General features: G+C 27.9%; 1 protein-coding gene across 1 annotated transcript in view; it reads left to right on the top strand.

The window, feature by feature from the left end:
• The first annotated feature begins 3,559 nt into the window (after window positions 1-3,559).
• Window positions 3,560-24,976, top strand: part of LOC129971554 (phosphoacetylglucosamine mutase-like) — a 54,103-nt gene continuing 32,686 nt past the window's right edge. Inside the window, exons 1-8 of the mRNA XM_056085429.1 lie at window positions 3,560-3,907; window positions 6,865-6,935; window positions 14,367-14,499; window positions 18,245-18,340; window positions 19,153-19,226; window positions 20,206-20,360; window positions 21,707-21,859; window positions 22,451-22,493. Of these exons, the coding sequence (XP_055941404.1) occupies window positions 3,807-3,907; window positions 6,865-6,935; window positions 14,367-14,499; window positions 18,245-18,340; window positions 19,153-19,226; window positions 20,206-20,360; window positions 21,707-21,859; window positions 22,451-22,493 (826 nt within the window). The 5' untranslated portion in view covers window positions 3,560-3,806. The remainder of the gene's footprint in view (window positions 3,908-6,864; window positions 6,936-14,366; window positions 14,500-18,244; window positions 18,341-19,152; window positions 19,227-20,205; window positions 20,361-21,706; window positions 21,860-22,450; window positions 22,494-24,976) is intronic.

Consider the following 24,976-nt stretch of genomic DNA (forward strand, 5'->3'; position numbering starts at 1 on the left):
TCTAAATTACCAAGCAAAGATTACCTGCTTATCAATATGAGAAATTTAAAAAAAATATTTTTTTTTTTTTTATGAGGGACCTAAGCCCAAGCTACACACAAAAGATTTTATTGATATTTTTCTCAAGTAATAATTTTAAAGAACTAGCTGATTGCCATACAGTTGGAAAGAAATATTTGCTTTTTAAGATATTTATATACTAATTTTTTGATATTTAATTAAATATCTTAAGAAATACTTATTTTGAAATTAGAAAATAAAACAGTCGACATTGTAAACATTTGCAGAGTAGAAGATGAACAGTTTGTGGAGATTTCATTTTGCTACTATTCATTTTTGGAGGAATTCTGATGAGATGCAAACATGCATTTTTCCCCCCTTTTCTATATGCAATAATTTCACTTCATCTGCATTCTGAAATATATTTATTTAGTCACTCGAACTCAGGCTTCATTTTTAATTTCCAAGTTGCACAGGTTTTTGATTTCCAAGCTCAATTTGCGAGTGTGTACATTAAAAGTTGATTCTATACAAGAATTCTCTTTGAAAACTATATAGGTTACAGTATAAGCCCAAGAGAGCGCTTGTTTCTGAAGTTCTATTCAATTTGTGGCATTGTTTGGGCATGGCTTGGACAAAGAAATCTTTACAATATATAAAAACTGAATTTCTTCCGTAGCATCACAAAGAGTAAAAATTGTTGTTAAAGAATTCCATGACTACTTCTCCTTAAACTGCAGAAAATCTGTGTACACACACACACATATATAAAGAGAGAGAGAGATTTAAGTCTGCTTGTTAGTAATTCAGATTTACTGAATATTATATTAATTAGAAATCTTTCCAAATGAGGAAGAATGAAAAATGTAAAGTAATTATGTTTAATACAAAAGTTTAATAAAAAAGAAACTGGACTGGCTGATGCTCTCAAAATACTGTTCAACTTGAAAGATTTTAAAGAAATTGAAATGAAGTATTATTTATTGGCAATTGATAGAAATACAAATCTTTTCTATTTCCAAATATGTATTTTATTATAGCAAAGTTATGCCATCCTGAAAATTTTCTTCGAGAATTAGTAGCTTCTGTACATAAGTAAATATAAAATGCATCATCTTCACATGTTAAATAATAGTAAGAACGAGAAAATTTTGAATGCATATAATATACATTCCTCCTTTTCCCAATGCATCACCCATTTAAAAAATGCAGAAAAAAGCAAATTAATAAAATGATTAAATTTTTTTTATCATATTCAAGATAATTAACAATGTTAAATCATATATTACAATTGAGAAGTTTTCTTGAAAATTATGATTTGAATAATTCAATTAACCGATTTGAAATAAAACAGCTACAAAATATGTGCATATCAATGATTGATTAACAAAGATATCATGTTTGTCAAGAATTTGCAGTTATGCCTAAAGCTCTTTAAAGGCAAGGAAATACAAAAGTACACAAATCTGTTTCAATGTAAAATAAAAAGTTATCTACAAATTAGAGCTGCATAACTATAAATATCAGATTCTTCTTAATCTTACCAATAATAATAACAACATTACATAAAAAAAAGAGTAGAAAGAAAAATTAATGATTAAAAACTAGACTAAATGCTTTAATCAATAACTACTATTTATAACAGCAACAGTCTAATATATTCAATTATAGCATTTTTACCAGTAAGAAACTAACAACCCTTTTCTAATTACATCAATGAAATTCATAACTATATAATTACTAAATCTATTAATATTTAATAATAATTGAATACTGCTGTACACAAAAAGAAGCTTTCAGTGCTCAAATCATTACAATACTTGAATATTCAATCAAAAAATGCCACTAGTCTTTTAAGACAAGAAGTATCTACAATTATCCATAGAATGCAATCTATTGAATTTATATTGACTCCTGGTCACACAGAAATAATTGAAAATCGATTCTATTTTCTTGATCTAAACCCATCAAATTCCTACATTTTAAACTAGATTTCCCGTAAGAACTTGATTAAATATTTAAAAACATCCAAGCTCATAAAAGCTGAAAACACATAAAAATTTAGAGTAGTAACCTGAATTTTCTCATTTTAATAATAAACACAAACGTTATGGCTTTCATGTTCTAATTCAATGTCTTCATTTTTTAATTAAATCCTAACATTTTATATCCATCATTTTCTTTGATTTTCAACCCTTCTAAAAATTAAAAATTTCATAATATTATTTGGTATTTAATGGGAATTTACTGTTTTGCAAAAAATCTGTATTATATTTTTAAGTTTTATCATTAAAAAGATGCATCTTTAAAAAGTTTAAAAGCAAAAGAAATTACTAGATGGAACAATTTTTTCCAATTTTAACACAACCTTCATAAATTATATATTAGAAGAGATATACATAACCAAATAACTACCAACATTTCTTAAGAGGATACATGTAGAGAACCACTGAATGCCTAATAAACTGAACACCTTAAATGATAAGGAAGAAAAAACAGGATGTACATACAATCATTTGATTTCTTTGAATTGGTGACCATCTAGTCTTTCTAAAGATTCTCTCCCCATGTTAAATTAGGTTTTATAACATGTAAGGTAAAATAAAAGAATTAGGTGCCAGGTTTCTCACCAAGACAGAAAAAAATGCAGGCCAAACAACACTTATCAAACAATTGGCAAATTAACTAATAAGTAAAAGATTAACACATCTGGCGACTTATCTTCAAAAAGTTACACACTGATGCCATTTGTCGCCATATACCCGATTCTTGCAAAATTCAATCCTGAATTTATGTAATAATTTAATTTTTATGTTAAACAAAATGCATTTAGCTATGACTCTAGCTTACGGACAAAAAAACTGAAGTTTATGAAGCTCCTCAGACTTAAACTTTACGAGTAAGGAAAAATGTAAATGGATATCATGGATTCTCAATTTGGACACAAATCATCACAGGAGCTTAAACTAAAAATTAACCTAAAATACTAAATAAACTTAAAAATAATTTTAATTAATTAATACTAAAACTATAGATAAATGCTGTTTCCAGGAATCGCATGCTCTCTGAAATTTCAGATTGAAAACTTATCAACATGTACATTTTAGGTTATTAAACCAGTTTCAGAGCGCTTTTATCTTCACAAATTTTAAAGAGCATTATGACTCTACTGAAAACAGCACTGAGTTAAAATATAACCTTATAATATTAAATAGCTAGAAAAAGCAAAATAAAATTTTATAAATTTACTTAAAAACTAAATTAATAATCATTCTATAGCCTAAAAGTTGAAAAAATGTAAGAAAATAATCGTATTTATTTTGGTAGCACAGGCATGGTCACAGTTAAACTATTTTACAAAAAAAAAAAAAAAAAAAAAAAATTCTTGACCCACTAAAATGACAAAAATTCCATGCATTGCTTACAGTTTGTTTTCATAGTAATAAATAAAAGTATTTTTTTTTCATTATTTAATTTCTGCATATTTTTTCAAATGTTTGATGCACATGAAAATAAGTGCAATTAATTCACACGACTGAACGGTAACTATAGCAACGAAACTATTGCTTGGAATTTTATCAGCTGCGTGGAAAGGATCTTGGAATGAACTGGATATGTAAATATTTAGGGCATAGCATTGTAAATCGGCTTGACATTTTGTCAAGTTAATCTTGAGCGGCTTACCGTGATATTTAGTTTTCCGCTTTGCTTCGCATCTTATTATTTTAGCATAATTTTTCCACGTCGGCGGAAAATTTCTCATTCTTAAATACCTTCTTACATGCAAAATTTTATATACATTAAAAATGGAAAAAGATTTTGCACTTGCTGCATCTTTAGGAAAGGAAAAATATCCAAAACTCTCATCTAAAATTCTTCAATATGGTACTGCAGGATTTCGAGAGAAGTAAGAGTTAATGTTTTTGTTAGATTTTCTATTCTTGGAGGTTAATTATGAATAAACAAGTTAAACAACATCTGATTAATATTAAGAAATTTTTTTTCCAGAATCTATCGCCAATATGGTAACTAAAATATTTTCGAAATGTTGATTTTTATATTTTTTTTGTTATTGAAATTTCCAGTTTATAAACCAGAAAGTTCAAATATACAATTTAAAATAAATACCATTTTAATGTTAAGAAGCTTTTTTTTTTAAAACATTTTATCCCCTTTTTCATATATTGCTATATGTTTAAAAAAAAGAAATTGTTTTGTGTAATATGTTAAAAATATATTCTTTCAAATGCTATCAGTAGAATATATACAGTAGTTCAAACAATTGAGAGTAAACCTTACTTTTACTTGATAAATCTGACTTTCATTATAAATAATACATTACTGAGAAGCACAAACATGTTTTTATTTTTACACATAACAAATGGTTTCATTTAAAGTAAGAATAAAGAAAAATCAATGGAAAATTAAATTGAACAATTTTGGGAGCATTTTAAATAAACATACGCATATTTTTGCCTCAAAAATTAAGAATACACCAATTAAATTTTTGTAATATCTCGCATAGAAAGAAAGTGTCAATATTTAGTTGCATGTCTTATGGCTTTTATAATGGGCTCTAAATGTCGTAGTACCAATTCAACCAATTTTTATTGTATCTGAAGATATTTTGTCCCATTCTTCTTGCAGCACTTGTTTTAAATAGGTTTTGTTAAAATTGGGTAATGGGTTTTGTTTCTAATTTTGTGTTTTTGGACTGCTGTTTTGAGTGTGGCCCACAGTTTTTCAATGATATTGATGTCAGGGGACTGTGGTGGTGTGTGTAACTGCTGTTTACAATAAAAAAAGAACATCTTTTGACCTTATGTGCAGTTTAGAGTCATTGGCCTACTGGGAAATGAAATTTCTCTCTAAACTCAAATCTTTAGCACATTCCTTTAGATTGCTGCGAAGTATATTCCAATAAACTATATGGTTCATAATGCCATCCATAAAAAAATTTCCTACTTTAGATGTAGCGACACAACCCCAAATCATGATGTAGTCACCACAGTGTTTAACTATAGGACGTAAATTTTTTGGATCCAAAGCACTATTGGCATAGCACTATTTTTTGGATCCAAAGCATTGCGACTGCTGTTATTGCCAAAAATGTTGATTTACTTTCATCACTAAATATAACTTTCTACCAAAAGTTATTGGTCTTCAATTAAGGACTTTTTGCGAAATCCAAATGCTTTTTCTGATTGCAAGGTGACAAACATTTTTTTTTCCTAACAACTCACATTTTATATTTAACTTGTCTAATTTCATTTCATGCAGTTCCAGCATTTGCATTGTGCTAAAGATTTGAGTTTAGAGGGAAATTTCATTTCCCAGTAGGCCAACAACTCCAAATAAACTGCACATAAGGTCAAAACTTGGTTTTTTAAAATTGCAAACAGCAGTTACACACATTACCACAGTCCCCCGACATCAATGTCATTGTAATTTGTGGACCACACTCAGAACAGTGGTTTAAAAACATAAAATTAGAAACAAAACCAAATTAAAACAATTATTGCAAGAAGAAGAGAGTAAAATATCTTCAGATACTACCAAAAAATGATTAAATCGGTACCATGACGTTTAGAGATCATTATAAAATCCAAAAAACATACAACTAAATATTGACACTTTCTTTGTATGCAAGATATTAAAAAAATTTCATTGGTATATTCTTAATTTTTTTAAGCAAAAAATTATTAAAGCAAAAATTTTTTTAAGCAAAAAATTTATTTAAAATGCTTCTGAAGCTTTTCAAATTAGCAATTTTTTGTTGATTGTTCTTTGTTTGTACTTTAAATTAAACCATTTGTTATGTATAAAAATAAAAACATGTTCTCTCTTCTCGGTAATGTGTTATTTAAATTGAAAGTCGAATTTATCAAGTAAAAGTAAGGTGTCCTCTCAATTGTTTGAGCCCCTGTATATCATATTTAAAAGTAATCATGCTTTCTTTTTTTTAACTATAAAATTGCATGCTGTGTAAGGAGAAGGTTGCATGTGTCAATGAAATTTTATATCTTTACTACATAGTTTAATAACATATTTTTATTATGTTTTCTATTAAAGACAATGCAGAAATTCATCTTTCTTTTCTTTTATACTGGGAAATTTATTTAATTACTTTATTTATAAAAAAAAGAGGTTATATATTAGATTAATGTATTCTCTGTCTGAAAATGATTTGTAATTTCTTTTAAATATATTATTTTTCAGCAACTATAGTAAAATGAATAATTGGTTATACTCCTTTGTCTTAAAAACTGTAATATTTTATACAAAAATATAAAACAAATATAAAAGTTGTTTTGGAAGGACTATAATAAATTTACAGGAGTAGGTTGAGCATACTAATGTAACATAGAAGCAAAGAGTCAGGAGTATTATTACTGCTACTAGTATACCAAAAGAATAATTGTAGATAAGTTTTCAAAAAATATTTTATTGTATATCATGTGCATAACATTGCAGAAGATGCTCCAGAGGCATACATTCTAAGTCTCCTTTTTTGTATATTTTTATTTCTTTTTTTGAGTGCACAAACTATTCATGTAGATTGTGTGGGTTTTTTTGAAAATTTATTATACTATTGTGCTATTTCTTTGCTCTTTTAGATCATATGTTTCTACATTAAATATATATCCTTATCTCTGTATTGCTATTTATAATTTTGTGTTACATTTATAGTAGTTAAATTTGGAATAATAATGGTTTGTATTGATAAATTTACAATTGATTAATATTATCAAGTTTTTCAGAATGCTTTGGAATTTTCTTGCACATATTTTAAACTTATTTTCAGTTAAATTTTTTAAAGAGTATTTTTGTGAATTATATTTACATGTTTTTAAATTTTTGTAGGGCATTTGAATTGCCTCATGTTATGTATCGTATGGGCCTACTTGCTGTTCTGCGTTCAAAAGAAAAACAGGGTATATTTTCATCAATATTTGTAACCTACATAACTTTATCATCAAATAATATTTTGTATATTATTATATTACAATAATATATTTCTGATAATTCTATTCTTTTTTAAATGGATATGTTCAACTAATTTTTATCAAGTACAAAATTTCAGGAGTTCCTTTTGTCACAAATGTTATTATTAAAAATGAAAAGTAAATTGAAATATAGATTAATATTATAGCTATTAATTTTTCTTACTATTAATTTTGATTGAATTGTATTAGGTTTAAAAAAATTTAATGTTTATAAATTGCAGGATTTTGTTTTTTTTTTTTTCCCTCAGTGGCATAAAATTTAGAAGGGATTTTACTGTGTATTGTTTTTTCATATTGTATTATGTGCTTATCCCTCTAAATATATTTAATAATAATGGCTTATTTGCATACATATTCTTTTATTTACTTACCTTATATATTTATCAATATAATTTTATGTATTGATAATATATATTTCTGTTTGCGCATGAATTATTTGTTCTTGAAACTAGTATATTCTAATATAGTTTTTTAGAAATATTCTAATACTGTTAATATTTTAAATTAATTTATGGTGATATCACATAAATTCAATCAGGGTCAGTTTATACATAGCATTCAGTAACTGCAGTACCTCCAATTATTTCTGGTATATAAATTGAATTTGTAATTTATTTCAAATTTGTTTGTTATGTTTAAATTCATCAATAATTTAATTCTGTTTCTCTTAAATGTTTTAAGCTTCTCTTCAATGTCTCAAGTTTCTCTTTAAATTCATAGTTTCTCCTAATGTTTCACAGAGAGATGCAGAGAGTTAGAAAATAAAATTATCTAAAACTTAATCAGTTTTTGAAAAAAAAAAAAAGTACCCTTTTGATGGATTGTATTTTATTCCAGTCTTGTATTGTCTTCTATCATATATGAACAGTGATAGAGTACAGCTTTTAACTTACTCTGTTTTTGATTTGAATGGAAGAATTATAAAAAATACAGTTATAGAGGTGTTAGAAATAGAGGAATACAGTTCCCTTTAGGAAACAATATCTTATAAGAAAAACTGAAAATAAATAAGACAAGAAAAGATAATTGATTCTTTGTAAAAAAAAAAAAAAGTTAGTTTTTTTGTCTTTAAATTTAAATGAAATATATTGTTATCCAAATTATTTTTTTAACTGTTTTTTTAAAACTAACATTTGGTGAAAATCTAATGGAAAACAAATACAAAATTTCTGAAGTATCAATATCATTATTTACAATCATATTTAGCATTGCAATTCATAATTAAGAAGTCTGATCAAAACTAAAGCAGGAGCACAGCACACCAGCAAAGAAATGTGATAGAATTCATTTTTTTTTTCATTCTAGTAATTCTTGTTACTGCATTAAAACATGAATATTGCACTTCAAAAACAAAAAAAAGAACTTTTTATTTTTTTATTCTAACCTATGAATACAGAAAGATTACATGCAACTGATAGATTTAAATAGATAAAAAATTTTGTGATTAGCAACAAAAAAAAAGTCCTTGATTTTTTAAAAAAAGAAACAATACAAAAAGAATGAATTTTTACTAATAGCAATTATCAGTAGTATTTATTTACACATATTTTTATATTAATTGTGCTTTAAAATTTTTCTTATGAACGGATAAGAAAATAATTTTCCTGGATATATATATTTGTTTCAACTAATCAGTATATGATCATATTATTTTTTTATCTATAGTTTACTTTGGTTTTATGAACCTTTATCAATGTAATAAGCAATATGGAAAGAATAAGCAAAAAATTAAAAAGTAAATTAATTTATAAATTAAGCATTAAACTGTTGAAAATTTATTTAGAATTGGCAAAATGTAAGCAATGTGAATATAAATTGCAGTACATGAAGGTTTGAAGTTACTGCACCTCTATAATTATATCATAAAATCCATTGTATACAATTACAGTTCGTGCATATCTACAAATTTTTATTAATTATGATTATTGTTACTTTAATTATACTAATTTTATTCTAAACAAGGTTATTGCAATCCCAGTTTTTATTCTAAAAGGTATATAAAATCATTAAAATTGTAATACTGATTCAATGAACCCTATGGCATAGCAAGTGTAATAGGTACCTGAGGCATAATATTATTTATTATTGGTCATTAGTGATTTAATGAATATAGATAGTGCCAGAGGCATGATAGTATTTCCTTACTCTTTTGTGATATTTAATTTCAAAAATGTTATAAATCCAGTAAAATTTTATTCCTGTGGCACTTCATAGATCTGGTGCCCAGGACATGAAATACCTCCGATCACTACACCACTGATTGGATCATATATAGTAAGGTTGAAAAACAAACATGCATAGCTCAAATTATCTATCAATTAACTTGATAGAAAAAGACAAAACAATTATCATCATTTTATTATATGATGTAGTTGATAGCAGCCTAATAAGGACATATCAGTGGTACATAAATACATCCAGATGCAATTCTTGCATTGGTACTGCAAAACATAATTGTCCATAACTTTTTCATTCATAAAAATAATCACTATTTTTCAAATATTAATCATCAGTATTCAAATGCAATTCCTTTTAGTGTTTTCTGCCTTCAGAAAAAATCCAGGAAAAAAGTTTCCTGTCTTTCTAGAAAAAATAACTTTTCAAAATACTGCCTTTTAACTCATACTGTTTTGCTGTTTCTCATATGCAATAATAAAGAAAATCTGTTTCAGCTGCTAAATTTGTAAGGGAAAGATATTACAACTCCAGAAGTGTTAGAATGGGATTTTAAATGTCTCTATACATTGAAAATTTTATTGCAAAATTAAATTTGAAAATAAATTTTAAAAGAAATAATAATTCTTAATGTTAAATGAAAATTGATTAAAACATATTGTACCATATTTTTTATAAACAAGCATAAAAATAATATCCATTCAGATACATTTATTTAAACTTTGCATGTTCATGGCATTTTATTATTCAATCACCACTGCATAAATTTTTATGAATAGGAGTTAAGAACTATATTAATATAATTATGAATATTTATTCAAAAGTTTAGTTTCAAATAAAATAACTTTTTTATAATTGTTTGATTATAATTTCTTTGTTAAAATTGATCTAAAATTAATAAAAAAAATCTTATTATTTATATGAACTACTAAATTATATATGAAAAAAACAACAACAAAATTTATTTTTGTCAAAATCCATTATGATGAAATGGAGTATAATTACAACATCTTATCTATTTATTTGAACTGAATTAAGTTTTAAATATTAATAATCAGCATTTTGTAAAATAACTTTAAATTGAAAATAAATTGTTTATTTTAATAAAAAAAGATTTATTAGCCTTAGAATCATAAAAGTACATGTATCATTTACACATGTCATTGACAAGTTTAAAATATTGTTACAAATCTGTAATTTTGCTACCCGGCACGAATAGTGTCATCGTGGGAAAAACCGTTGTAAGATCTGTCCTGTGCGTGCTGAGCGGGTGCCGCGTCAATGACCTCAGAGCTTGGTGACTAAATGGATAATACTGGAAAGTTCGAGAACTTTCACGATTCATCCACAAAGAACCGACATGCACCCAGGTACGTCCTGATTGGTCTGAAGATTCTAGCCCCACCTCCCGGAACTATAAAAGACAGGCACTCGGAACTGAAGGAAGTCGTATGTATCGTCAGAAGTGGTGTGTGAGAGTAGTCGGAGTCGCCGACACGTAGAGAAACTGGAGGATTAGACAGCAAGAAAGCTGCTGAACTAGCAATTAAATGTGCTGCGTCATTACGATTTATTGGCGGTATTTGTAGCAGAAAAATTTTTGTAACATTTGGTGTCAGAAGTGAGGTTATTTGGATTTTCCTGTGTATGCCTTGGACCAGAGGAATGGATAAAAAATTCGCAGTTACTTGCCATGATGGCAGAGTTGAAGAAAGGACAAGAGGAATTGAAAGCCGGATATGAAGAAATAAAGAATGAATTAAAGAAAGAAATTTTAGAAAATAAAGGTCATAAAATCGAAGATGTCCAAGTTATCACAAAAAAAAAAAAAAAAAAAAAAAAAAAAATGAAGGGAAAAACGAGAGCCAAGTGAAAGAAGAAAAGACTGAAGATCGAATGGAGACCGGTGTCACCGGAAGGGAGTTTAGCCATCCGGAGGATGAACCGAAGTTCAATAAGGAGATGCACGAACAGGGAGACTGTCAAATAATGGCAGAGCTGAAACAGGCTTCTCCGAATGAGTTCCCTGAAGTGGAATCGAATAAGCAAACACTTGGGGATGGAGAAGATGAACTCTGTTTGGACGGGTCTGTTAGTGGCGACTCGTGCTCGATGCCTATGGATGCAGGTGTTAATGCGACCCTGTTCGGAATGGATTCATCCCAGAAGTTAAAAGGACAGCTTCTTTGCAAGTCTCTTAGTAACTCCTTGCAGAGTGCTACGGATGAAGACTACGTGGCTGGAATCGCTGATCCCTGTAGTTTCGGTCTCGATTTCTCTCAAGAATTCGGCTTTGATGTGGACTTTCCAAGGAATGTCATGTAAGTAGGAGCCGAGGAATCTCCTGTGCATCTGGTCGAGTTACGTCGTCACAGAGGAACCTTTCTCGTAAAGGCAGATGTCCTCTTCAGAAGATCCTGCATTTGAAGCTATGGGCAGTTCTCAAGTGTCGAGAATGAGTCGGGAATAGTTAGAAATATTCCCGTGAAAGCTCTGCCGACGAATGCGAATCCCTGGCTTTCAAGTGGACTCCAGAAGGCACTGTTGGATCATCCTGATATACGGTTGGTTCGATAGAAGAAGTTCAAAGTGTCCAACCGACCAGCCTGGCAAGAATTCATTCCGGAGAACTATGCTAAGATCCGGCGTTTGGCTCCATGGGACACATTGCATTTTAGGAAGAAAAATCCAGTCTGGGTGTACAATCCGAAACGACGAAGAGGTCCGTGTCAAAAGAATTGAGAAGGTTCGGATGGATCTTTAGTTGCCTCCAAATTAGTGAATGATGTCATCTTCGAAAGTATGGGAGTCGCTAAACGCATCAACATCATCACATCATTCGGAAGCCTACGCCAGCTGTTGGATTGAAGTGGGACTGTGGGGACGTCAGTCTTTGAAGAGGGGAGCAATGTTACAAATCTGTAATTTTGCTACCCGGCACGAATAGTGTCATCGTGAGGAAAAACCGTTGTAAGATCTGTCTTGTGCGTGCTGAGCGGGGGCCGCGTCAATGACCTCATAGCTTGGCAACCATTTGGCGAGTTTGGCGACTAAATGGATCATACTGGAAAGTTCGAGAACTTTCACGATCCGTCCACAAAGAACCGAGATGCACCCAGGTACGCCCTGATTGGCCTGAAGATTCTAGCCCCGCCTCCCGGAGCTATAAAAGACAGGCACTCGGAACTGAAGGAAGTCGCATTTTTTTCTGTTCATTCGACATTCAGTCCTCAGCCATCGATGAGGACAGTTGTAGTGAGAGCGGACGCTCAAGTAGTTGCTCATCAGCTTCACGAAATTACATTAAAGACCCAGAAAAGAGGTTTAACTTTAACTCCTTTATTTTTAAATCGGTAGAGGAACTAGTTGATGCCAAAAAATACGCTAGACAGGCAGTAAAGAATCAAATTTCAGCTGACCCTGGAAATCACGATGAGATGGAAACTGAACAGCCCTTCCAACCAGTTGACAAAAAACACGTAGCTAAAAGAAGAAACTCAGTAGATAACTCAACAATAGATACAGCCAACAAATTTCAAATCCTGGAAGACGAGACACAACAGTCAACAAAAGAATCTCCCCCTATCCACCTAAAACTAACCGAAGACTACAATTTAATCCTACAAGAGATCTGCAGAAAATACCCAGGTACCTACAGTAAGCTCAATAACGGTTTCATCAAGATAACTACAATTTCAGAGTCGGATAGACTGGGTATCATAGAAATCCTCAATAAAAAGAAAAAAGAATACATAATCTCCGAAGATCCCACCAACAGACCAATTAAAGTTATCATCAAGGGGCTACCAGGAAACCACAACAAAGATGAACTCAGAAGGGAACTAGAAGAACTAAATTTCGCAATTGTACGGATCTCACAACTAAAGAACTTCAGAACCCAGACCTTTCACCCCATATTCCTGATTGAGATAAAAAAAGTAGGAAACTACAATAATATTTACAACATAAACCACCTGTCCTACATGAGGGTTAGGATTGAAACCTATAGGAAACCAGCCAAAGCCACGATGTGTTTTAGATGTTCTGGCTTTTACCACAACGCGCCTAATTGCAGATGCAATCCGCGCTGCATTAAATGCAATGGAAATCACCTGACGGTGGACTGCAGCATTAAAGAAAAAATTCCGGAGCCAGTATGTATAAATTGCAAAGAGATAGGACATTTAGCTTCTTGAAAGGGGTGTCCTGCCTACCCATCTACATCAACAGGAACCAGAAGATCATATGCTGAGACCCTCAGAAAGTAATCCCTAAATAATTCAAACCCAATCTACATCCCAACAGTGGCCCAGGAACCAAAGAAAACCATCTGAGTTCAACCCAACAACAAAAGCCCATACCACCGTCCCGGATGTCTCTGAAATACGTAGTATGATTGAAGCATTTAAAGAAATCAAGAAACTAATAAAAGAACTCCCAGGCCTCCTGACAATAGCAGCCAAATTAAAAGAATCGAAGTCCAAAGCAGAACGAAAACTCATCCTCCTAAATGCACTTCTAGAATAAGCTCCAGCTTTCCCGCCCACCTCCACGTAGCAAGCTCCTGATTCGCTGAACTCGTACAATAGTTTATCCACCACCTGACCTTCGGAACCCAGAAAACCTCACCCACTCCTACTACACAGACTTGCTGCTTTCCCATTGGTCAACAGAACTCACCCCCTCTCCCACTCCCAGTCTCTGCTCCCCGGTCACTATGAAGGACCATATCGACCTCAGTTTGCCACCAGTTCATGGCACACTCAGACGCAAGGTCTTATCTGTTGCAAGGAAGGAGATAGCCTCGCTTCGCGGGGCGGGTGCTCCATAATCGCCGAATCCCGCCGCCGAAAAACTGAAGGAAGTCGTGTGTATCGTCAGAAGTGGTGTGTGAGAGTAGTCGGAGTCGCCGACATGTAGAGAAACTGGAGGATTAGACAGCAAGAAAGCTGCTGAACTAGCAATTAAATGTGCTGCGTCATTACGATTTATTGGCGGTATTTGTAGAGAAAAATTTTTGTAACAATATGGTGTTATTTGATAATATTTTATCCCTCTCCTATTTAATAGCACTTGTGCATTTTCTTTTTTAGGTACATAAGCCTTTTTTTTAAACAAAAAAAAAATCATTTACTGTGATTTGTCTTTAGTAATGTGAGAACAATGTTTGTTTGAATTCCAAAGGGAAAACCGTTGGAATAATGATCACTGCATCACATAATCCTGAAGAAGACAATGGAGTGAAATTGTGTGATCCCAGTGGGGAAATGTTGAATAAAGAGTGGGAAGATTTTGCAACTGACTTAGTGAATGTTAAGTAAGTAATTCTTTTATATGTATTTATTTATCATTTGCAAAAACTTGCAGTTATTTTGTTTCATATATGTGCATGTATCATTTGAAATACTTTTTTTGTTTCCAAATCAACAGTATCTTAATAAAAAAATATGTATAAGAATTACTTAATTAATATACTGGTATCTTTCATATTATTGAGTCTTTCTCCCAAAATTTATAGATTGTTATAGACTATATATTGCTCATAATATATTCTTCTTCTTCTTCTTCTTCTTTTTTTTTTTTTTGATATTTATTTCTGAATACTTTAATTTTCACATTTGTGCTAATTATTATATTAGTATTAATGGTGATATGCTCTTTTAAAGCTTTAACCTGCTTGTGAAACCTTAATTTTTTCAACTCATTTCACAATGAAGTTTTTTACTTCACATTGAAAAGCTACATATTTCCATGACAAAAAAAAAAAAAATCTTCAGGCTAATTGATCTGCCTTGTGATATGAATTATTTTGTCAAGCCTAATTAACATATTAATTACACCATTGATTAATTTATCTGCTGATAGCTAAATTATTACTTAACCTCTCCTCTTATTCTCATTTGGGTATACTTTTTTCCTGACAAATGCTTCAACTGTTGAAGACATTAAATTTTTTTTTTCATAAATTTTAATAATGATCTGATTGAATGAAATGTCACATTGAGAAAAGATTAATGACTCTAAAATTTGTTGATAAATAAATGGAACCTTTTATAAATGATTAGCTTTAAAAAATGTAATTATTTTGGATAGTCTAATTGGTATCATAACTCAATGAGATTTGATTTGCACAATATTGAAACATTTTTTTTTTATTTAAAAGTTAGGGTGTCAAGAATATTTTACTGAATATTGTTCATAGGACTGAAAGATCATATAAAATTTAGGCTTCATAATTTTATCAAAAGTATACTTATTGATAGAAATAAAATAAAAAAAAATATTTATCACATTTAGAACATTTCCTCAATTGAAAGTATCTTGAATAGTTCAGAAATTCGCTATTGAGCTATGACCTGAGTGAACATCTTGTAGACAAAATATTTCATGGAAATGGTGATTTGCAAAATAAATTCTTTCACAAAAAAAAAAGACTAATTTTAAAGACAGAAAGAAAAATAAATTTATAAAATGAGTTGGAATAACAGAAGCTGAATGCTTTAAAAAAAAAAACAATTCATTACAAATAAATTAAATTAAAAACCTCTTGAAATTGTCAATATATTAATGCTAATCAAATGTAGATTTTAAAATACTTTCCAAGCTACAGTAAAATATTATTTAAACTACATTGGAGTATCAATTAAATTATCAAAAATTTTGAACAATCAGTATTTAACTTTGGTTTCTTGAATTTAAAAGATGTAGCATTTACTTATACTCATGAATGCATCACGAAAGAAGTTCATTATTTCAGATAATATCAGAATTTATATATTTGAGATTATATCAAAATTTTGAAATTTTCATGTCTTATTTAAGGCCAAGCTAATTCTGAAACTTTCGCTTCAACAACTTGCCTTGGTTTATTTGTATTGCTGAAGAAACCATTGGGATCAAGTTACATAAAATATTTAATTGAAAATTTTAGCAGTCATTGATGCTAGTATTTAATAAAATTAATATGACTTTTATTTTCTAATGTACGAATTATAAAGAAAGTATTTTAATTGTCAAAAAATGCAAACTCGAGATATTGACAAATCTTCATTTTTAGACTTCCCTGGCTCGAAAAACTTATTTAGGAAAATGTATATTTGTTTGTGACAAAGATAACTAAAAAAAAAAAAAAAATGTGAACTAGCAGGATGAAATTTGGCATATGGTATTTATAGCAAATTTGTAGATTTCTATTAAATTTAGAGCAAAATCTGTTCTTGCGAAATCTGGTTGTTCGAAAATAAGTCAATGTGATAACTGCAAAACGAAGATAACTTGATGGACGAAATTCGATATACAGATTTAACATTTGTAGTGTATACAACTGTTTACTTTTGAGCGAAATGCAGCAAGAGGTTGACCGTCGGTAGGTCTGTACTTTCAGAAATATTAAACACACTATAACTCCAAAATACATTGATTTGCATATGTAAAATTTGGTATGTGAGTTTTTGACTACAAGTGTGTGTGCATCAAATTTTTATTTTATTTGGTTGTTAAATGTGTCTGAAACACGAAATCGCTTTTTGGATACTTTTAATCGCATGTCATTGAACAATTGCCGAAAAGTCGCCAAGGATCAGACGACAGATTCAATTTAAAAATAAATTCATTCAAAAGTTAATATTTCGTAATTGTTGTGTGCTTATGCCATGCATGGCGTTCTTTGAGATATCATCTTTTATTAGAGAGTTTTACGAGAAAATTTTAGAGAGGCTATTCCCGCTGTATTTATTAATTTATGTTGTTGACTTATTTTTTTATGAAATTGAACAGTGGTATAATGTTTTTTTTTCTTTTTAATACTACTAATGAATTTGAATGAAATGAATACAAATGAAATTTGAATCTAAAACATTTTAAATAATGTTGTTTCAACACTGTTGAATAATATTTAGGAATTACATTAGGTGACATTTTTTTTTATTCATGTATAATTGGATAGTTAGTAATTAATTCATTTCATTGAATTCATTCATTCATCAATTCATTTTATGTAGTTCTATGCCCGAAATAATACATTAATGTTGCCTTTTGTTCTTTTTTTTTTCTCTCTAAAAGTGCTTAAATTTTGTATACATGCCCTTAATAAAGGTTTTTACTCTATTTAAAGAAAGTCAATTCAAAATTTAAAAAAAGTGTCACAAGTTATTTATAAAAAATGTCACAATTTTTCTTTTCAAAGCTTTTTGTTATATTATTAAAAGTGCTTTTTGGTTAAGTACATGCTTTCAAAATTAAGTTGATTGAGTTAATTTTTTTTTTTTTTTTGATACAAGAATCAGATTGGCTATACTGCACCACACATAAAATTAGACTATAAAAGTTAGAATTCTAATTCATGGTATAATTAATATTAAAATTCGTATTTTTTAAAAATTGGTGTTTTTACTTTTGAAACTAAAGTGATGAAGAATTTTGCTTTTTTTTTTTTTTTTTTGTATATTCTGTCTTTCAGATTGGCTGCCAACCAAATATTTTAATCCAAACAGTTGGCACATTTTGTAATTGAATTTTTAATAATTGAATTGACAAAACTTTATTATAATTTTTACATATCTGACATTTTTACATTGTTATTCAAAGATCATGCTTCATAATTATATTTGTCAGTACTATTTTTATTCAAAAAAAATTTAAAATTGTATAAAAAACAGAAAAAAATTTATGTAAATATAATTATTATATATATATATATATATATATATATATATATATATATACTATGAAATTAGTATGTTATTTTGTATACTATGCATAATATATACTAATATACATAATAATATTTATTATGTATATTCAAAATAAAAACACAACCTGAAATTGCTTTTATTTGAATTTTTTTTTTCGTTATTGTTGTAAAGCTTAGAGAAGCCATAGCTAATGATGTAAAAAGATTTAGATTGTATTTTAATAATAATAATTTTGAATAGTTACTTTTTGATTGTGTTAATGTTTGATTTATTCGATTTTATTTCCTGTTATTAAACTAATACTTTACTGTAAATAACTTATGTTGCTATTTTCTTAATGTAATATCTATACCTATATATTTTATTTAGTGATGAATATCTTAGTGATTGCTTGAAAACAATTGCTTGCTCAAGTGGAATCAATTATGATATCCAAGCTAATGTTTTCTTGGGAAGAGATACAAGGTAATATTTCATATTGATTACATTTTTTTTTCTAATGTAATTTTTCTTTTTTTTATTTATATATTCCATAGTACACCTAGTAAGATAAATACAAATTATAATTTAATGAAAAACGTTTTCAGGCTTTGCTAGACTATGAAGATTCCCTCCTCCCTTTCATTATAATATTTTTACAAAATATTTTTTTCTAGTGATTGGTTGAATTACTTATGAAATATTTAGCTAATTTATTGCCACTTATTATAGACAGAATGTGACTTAATAACTGAAAATAATTTCTATATTTAAAGGAATTTCATTTCACTAAAGCTGGTCTCTATTTAATAGAAATCTTTAAACAACTTTTGTGCATTTTTAAATTCCTATCTTCCTTACTTTTTTAATAATCTGGTGGATCAATCATGCTTATTGATTTTTGTCTAGGGAGATCAACACCAACTTAATTTTATCTCCAATCGGTTATTGTGTTTAACAAATTTGTGTAAACCATTTTAACCCAAACTGAGAATGATTGAACCAGCTATTTGCATTTTTACCTTCAGCACAAAGTAGATTATTTTTATTTATTTGTATATATTTTTAAAATTAAGTGGGTAAAATGTTTTTGAGATTTCAAAATTAATGATTTATCTGCCTTAAAATACCTCATATCTATGAATTTAATTTTGCTTGTTTTAATATAATTGACTGCTTGGAGAATTAACCAAAAATGTAGGATAATTATATTTTTTGTTTGTTTTTGAAAACTTAACATTGTTTAGCATTTTTTGGTTTTTATGCCGTACTATTGAATAAAATTTTTTTATTTTCAGAAAAAGTAGTGAAAGTTTAGCAACTGCAGCTTTAGAAGGAGTGAAAAGCTTAAAAGGAGAAGTGAAAGATTTTGGTACATTTTCATGAAAATCTTTTCTTCAATTCTGCACTTTGTCTTTAATAATTTCACTGATGTTTAGTGTACTTGATCAGTTTAATTAAGACATGTAAAATGGTTTTTGTTCTTTTATTGAACAAGATTGAAGCTTTGAGACTTAATATGTTCGAAAAATATTAATAAATGCTTGATGTGATAACAAAATGCTAAAATTTTCCATTAATTTTTTTGTGTGAATATAATCTGTTTTAATTTATAAAGAGTTCATTTTATGATCATGCATTTTGATGTATCATTTCAGATAGATTGTAAGATGATATTTTTTTAAGAAAATAATACTGTTGATGCATTTAATCACTCTTACTCAGTGCTATACTGTACATAACTTGTGATAGGTAATGCGACATGCAAATGTATTCTATGTTTGTATATTTTTATTTATTAAATTCATGCTCAATTATTTTTATTTATTAAATTCATGTATTTATTAAATCATGAAATTCTTTACAATTATAATTTTTTAATCCAGAAAAACTGACATGTTTAAATTTGAAATATATTGTTAATGCCAAAACTGGAAGAATCTTTGTATTTTTATAACAGAGACAAAGGTTTTGATATTTACTATCTTTTTTGGCGGTGGTGGTGGATAGATATTTATACAATGAAGAATTTTTTCGAGTTAAAACTGTAATTGAAATACTTAATGATTATAAAATTTATCTTTATATTCCCTATGTTTTCTTTTATTAAACATCTTTGAATCAAATCAAGTATTTACATGCACCGTACGTACGCACACACACACACACAAAATTCTGTTCATAAATTTAAAATTTTGAATGCAGATTTATGGCCATATAAATTCTGTTCATTTAAAGAGTTGATATTTTTGCCTGTCAAATTTTATTCAAATTTGTTTTTCCACAATTTGCATATTTAAAAAAAGTATCACAGTTTAATAATATTTTTTGAAATATTTCTCCTTCTTTAGGTTTGCTGACAACACCTCAGCTGCATTTTGTTGTGAAGTGCCAAAATTTCCCAAATTATTCTACTCCTACACTACCAACGCCTGAAGGATATTATAAAAGGTTCTCAAGTGCCTTCAACTCATTGATTAAGCAGATGACTGACCATCCACTGCAGGTAAATTTTTAAACTTTTAGGAATATTTTTTTTTATTAAAGAAAACTATATATTTTGCAGTTAAAAGTATTTTTGTTTTTTATCGTCTTTATTAGTTTTGGTGATTTTTATCAATTAAGATTGGGCAGTAAATAGAATATCAGTATCATCAAAGATAAATTGCTTTTTTCCATATATAATATACTGTGCATTTCAGCATTGTATTTAATTTCTTATTGAAAGAAATAATTTAATATTTTATTAGTTAAGATAATAAAAAGGCCTCATTTTGTTTAACAATTAGTTATGAAAAATTATAAATACCTTTGGTTAAAATTTTTGTCAGATACTTACATATTTAAAAAAAATGTTGAAAAAAAAAAAAAAGAAATTGAAAGAATTTTCTAATTATAAAAATTAGCATTTTTTTAAAAGTCATCAATAAAATATAAGAAACAAAGAATTTTTTGTTTCTTAAAAAAAACATATTTATGCCTTGTGTAGGGCGAGTATACCTTTACTATTTTCAGGTGAAAAAGAGTTTGCTAATTTATTAAATGTTCAACTATAACCTAAAATTTTATGTAAGGAATGAGCTGTTTTTTTAATAAATATTTAAATTTTTATCTTGAAGTTTAATTTGGGGATAGTTTAATATTATTAATGTCCGGTTTTAAAGAAAAACTAGGGCTATTTTGGGACAGACTTCGTAATTTTGAACCTTGGTCAGATGACGAGGATGACACTTGAGTTGCCCCCCCCCCCCTGCTGAGCTGCCTGAACTTGAAGCCCTCCGTTTCCGATTTTTATCTTGAAAGAAAAGTATTTAATTTCTGTTTGAATTTTATAGTAGAATATTTTATCATATATTGGATTAAAGTAATTTTTAAAGGTGATTCTCTAATCACGATCACAACAAACTTTTTGAATACAAAGTAAGTGCTTAAGTTTTACTGAATTATCCTACATATTAAAAAAAAAGCAACAACACTTCAATTCACAAACAACGCAATGAATTGAGAAAGCAGTATTTTATGATGGCATAGTGAAAGACACTTTTCCTTTTCAAAATAAACAGTTTTTTTATATGAGCATTATAAAATGCAAAGGATTCCAAAATACAGATTCCGAAGAAAACCAAAGCACACATATTTTAATCAATTGATTCTTATGAAAATTAATTCAATCAATAACAGCACATGAAGCTTCAAAATTAAATTGAATTGAAGGAATCATTAGATTTTCATCTTTGCCTCATAGTGCTTTATGATTTTTAAAATAAGAATAGTTTTTTATATAATATGTTTGTAAAGTATTCTATTAAATTTGAAACAAAAAACTTATAATTCTAAATGTGTACTGAACAGGACCATACAAGACAGGCAAAGTATACTTCTGAAGTGTATGTGGATGGTGCAAATGGCGTTGGAGCAATGAAACTTAAAGAACTTCAGTCATATATAGATTCTCTTCAATTTCAAATATTTAATGATGGATCTAATGGGATTTTGAATTTCAAAGTATGAAAACTTTTTTCCATTTATGAATAATATTTTATAATATTCTCACAAAAAAATGCAGTTTATAAGCAATTACTAGTAAAACATGTAAAGCTTCATAGGCAGCAATTTAACTAATTTTAATCCAACTATGTAATATCAGATTCATATTGACTTTCTTTCTATACAATTGTCTGTACAGATAATAGCTTTAAAATTGATTAATTATTTTTTATTTCTTTGTACATTAGCTAATTATATTATTAATAATAATATGTTATTATTTTAATTGGTGAAATTTCTGTTAGTAAATTAATTAAATAGGAAAGTCAGTGAAATTTGATTTAAAATAAGTGGGAGGGTTTAAGTTTATTTTTATATTAAAAACACTTGATTGAAAAAAATAATAAAAAAGTAGATATGCATTTGTAAACAAAATGCATTTGAATTTCATAGGTGAAAGTACTTATAAATTTACTATTGGCATTTTGATATTTTTCAAAAATTAATTTATTTTATATAAAAGTATTTATTTTATTGCATAATAAAATAAAACTGAAACATCTTTCTATTTTATTATTAACTGACAGTGAACTGTTTTTATATTTTTAGTGTGGTGCCGATTTTGTAAAAGTTGGTCAAAACCCACCTGAAGGTATTGGTAGTATTTATTTTATTGAATGCTTGTCTGTTGTATAGATTAAATTTTAGGGGCCTTTAGATGACGGATGTTTTGAGGGTTTCCCCTTTTTAGACCAAATATTTTTTAATTACTAATTTAGTGTGATATAAGCAGTTTTTAGGTAACAAATGTTAAAATTAACTAAAATAACAAAATATTTCATTGCAGATTATCTTTAATAGAGCTATGCTATATATAAAACTTTTTTTAATTAAAATTTAAAATAGTAAAAAAAACTGCTTTTTTAATAGTCAAATACAAATTTCTCAAAGACTTGTAAATCAGTTAAATCATTGAATTTTTTCCCCTACCTAACTAGTTTGTAAATATTTGAGAAAAAAAAAGAAGAAAAACAAACAAACAATCCTCTGAAATTTAATTCTTACTTGAATATCATAGAATGCATGCCCTTAAAAATCAAATGAAAATACAAAATTATATTACCTGGAAAATGATTTTAAAAATAAATCCTGGTATACACCTGAAGTTGTAGGGGTGGGGCTAGGCAATCACCTGTTTTGCCTATTTGTCAATCCACTCCTTGTTATATATTATTTTAATATAGTGTGAATAAAACTTAAACTTAATAAAACTCAAAGTGATATTTACTTATATTTAAAAAGTAAATGGTAATTTCATGCACTTTAATTTGTCTATAAGTTAGCAATGAATCTATCTAGAACTGGAAAATTATACTTCCATAAATTGGCAATTTAATAAATTACGGTTTTCTTCTCTGCATGGATGGCATTGATATGGAGTTATTTTACATTGGCTCATTGATATGGAGTTATTTTACATTGGCTCTAAACATTATAAGTATTATTCTGTCAATATATTTTCCACAAATACTTATGACCTGAGTTTATATTCTCTATTAATAAAATTGTATTTTAGTTTTTAAATTTGCTTCTATTGTGTATTTCTGTTTTTATAAATCTCTTATAGGATGAATAGAAAGGGTATTAATTAGTGTTTTTCTATTGCAGCATAATCAAAAACTTCCTTATTTGCTTTAGTCCAAAGAGGAAAAGTGGCCTTATAGCATTCTAATTTATTTTTAATGAAAGTAATTGACCTTACCCACCTTAAAAGTAACAAGATTTTCAATTTCCAAATCTGAACTATTTGCCATAGGTTTCATCTCTGTTAATTTTATAATGAAAACACAGACAAAAATAAAGGAAAAAAAATCTTTAAGATTATATGTATGCAACATTTTTTGTTCAAAAGTTGATTGATTTAAAATGCTTTGGCTTAACTTTACCATTTTCATATTTGTTTGGATAGAATTTTGTAATTTCCTAATATGTCAAAATTCTGAAATTTATTCACTTTTTGGTTTTTTTTTACAAAAAATTATTCTAAGGATAAAATTATGTTAATAATATTGGAGCTCTGGATTATCAATGAATATTTTAATATTAATGATTTTGCAAAAGTAGAACCATCTAGAAATGTTAGGTTTTAGATTGTACAATTTATATTATGAATTATGAAATATATTAAAGACAAAAAAGTGGAAACTAATTAACAAAAGAAAGTTTTTAAACTTATAAAATAAAGTGTAATAAAAAGGTAAATAATATTTTTTAAATAAAAAAAATCTAGCATTGTTATAAAGAAATTATGACCCAATGTAGAAATAAGAAATAAATTCTTAGTTACTCATTGAAAGTTAAAATGTATTATAAATATAATGCTAATATGTTTAAGACATTGCTTTCAGAATTTTGGGCTTTTACGATTTTAACTAAATGAATTTAAGAATATTATGAGAATGATTAATTTGAAAATATTTATCCTTAGAATAAGAAGACTGCAATGCGAGCTATTTTATTTAAAATTCTGTTAGAGTATTAAATGCATAGATTATGCACCAATAAACATATATATTCATAGGAAGCTAGAATATAAATAGAGGGTAATTTCTTTTTTGATGAAATCTTTTACAACCGATTAGATGTAAGCTTGAAGATAGTCAGTTGATTTGTTTGTTGATTTGTCAGTTGATTATCACTCTTCTAGTTTGACCACCTTTCATTTTTCTAGATAAGATGTTTAGTGTTTTTTAAAGCTATATTTAATATTTTAAAAAGTAAGGACTAAAAATAATAAGTTGAGTTATTTCAAAATAAATGTTTTTATTAATTTATTAAAAAGTTAAAAAAATTTTTTCAAAAAAATATAGGGTTCAAAATTAAAATTGCAAAATTATGAGACAGAAAATAAGTGGAGAAATTATGAAAACAAAATAAATACGATAAAAATTAGAAAAAAAAGTCTCAAACATTCATTATGTTATATTTAGAATTACTATAAATGTAAATATGATTTAACTTTACTTGAAGTTTCTTTATCTCTTCCTCAGGTTTTTATGATTTTTTTCATCTCTAAAATGGTGATTAAAAATTTCTCTTAATTTAATAAACTCATAAAGGTGTTTTCTAATTGTT

The sequence above is a fragment of the Argiope bruennichi genome, chromosome 6 (assembly GCF_947563725.1).
Source record: "Argiope bruennichi chromosome 6, qqArgBrue1.1, whole genome shotgun sequence".
Lineage (NCBI taxonomy): Eukaryota > Metazoa > Arthropoda > Arachnida > Araneae > Araneidae > Argiope > Argiope bruennichi.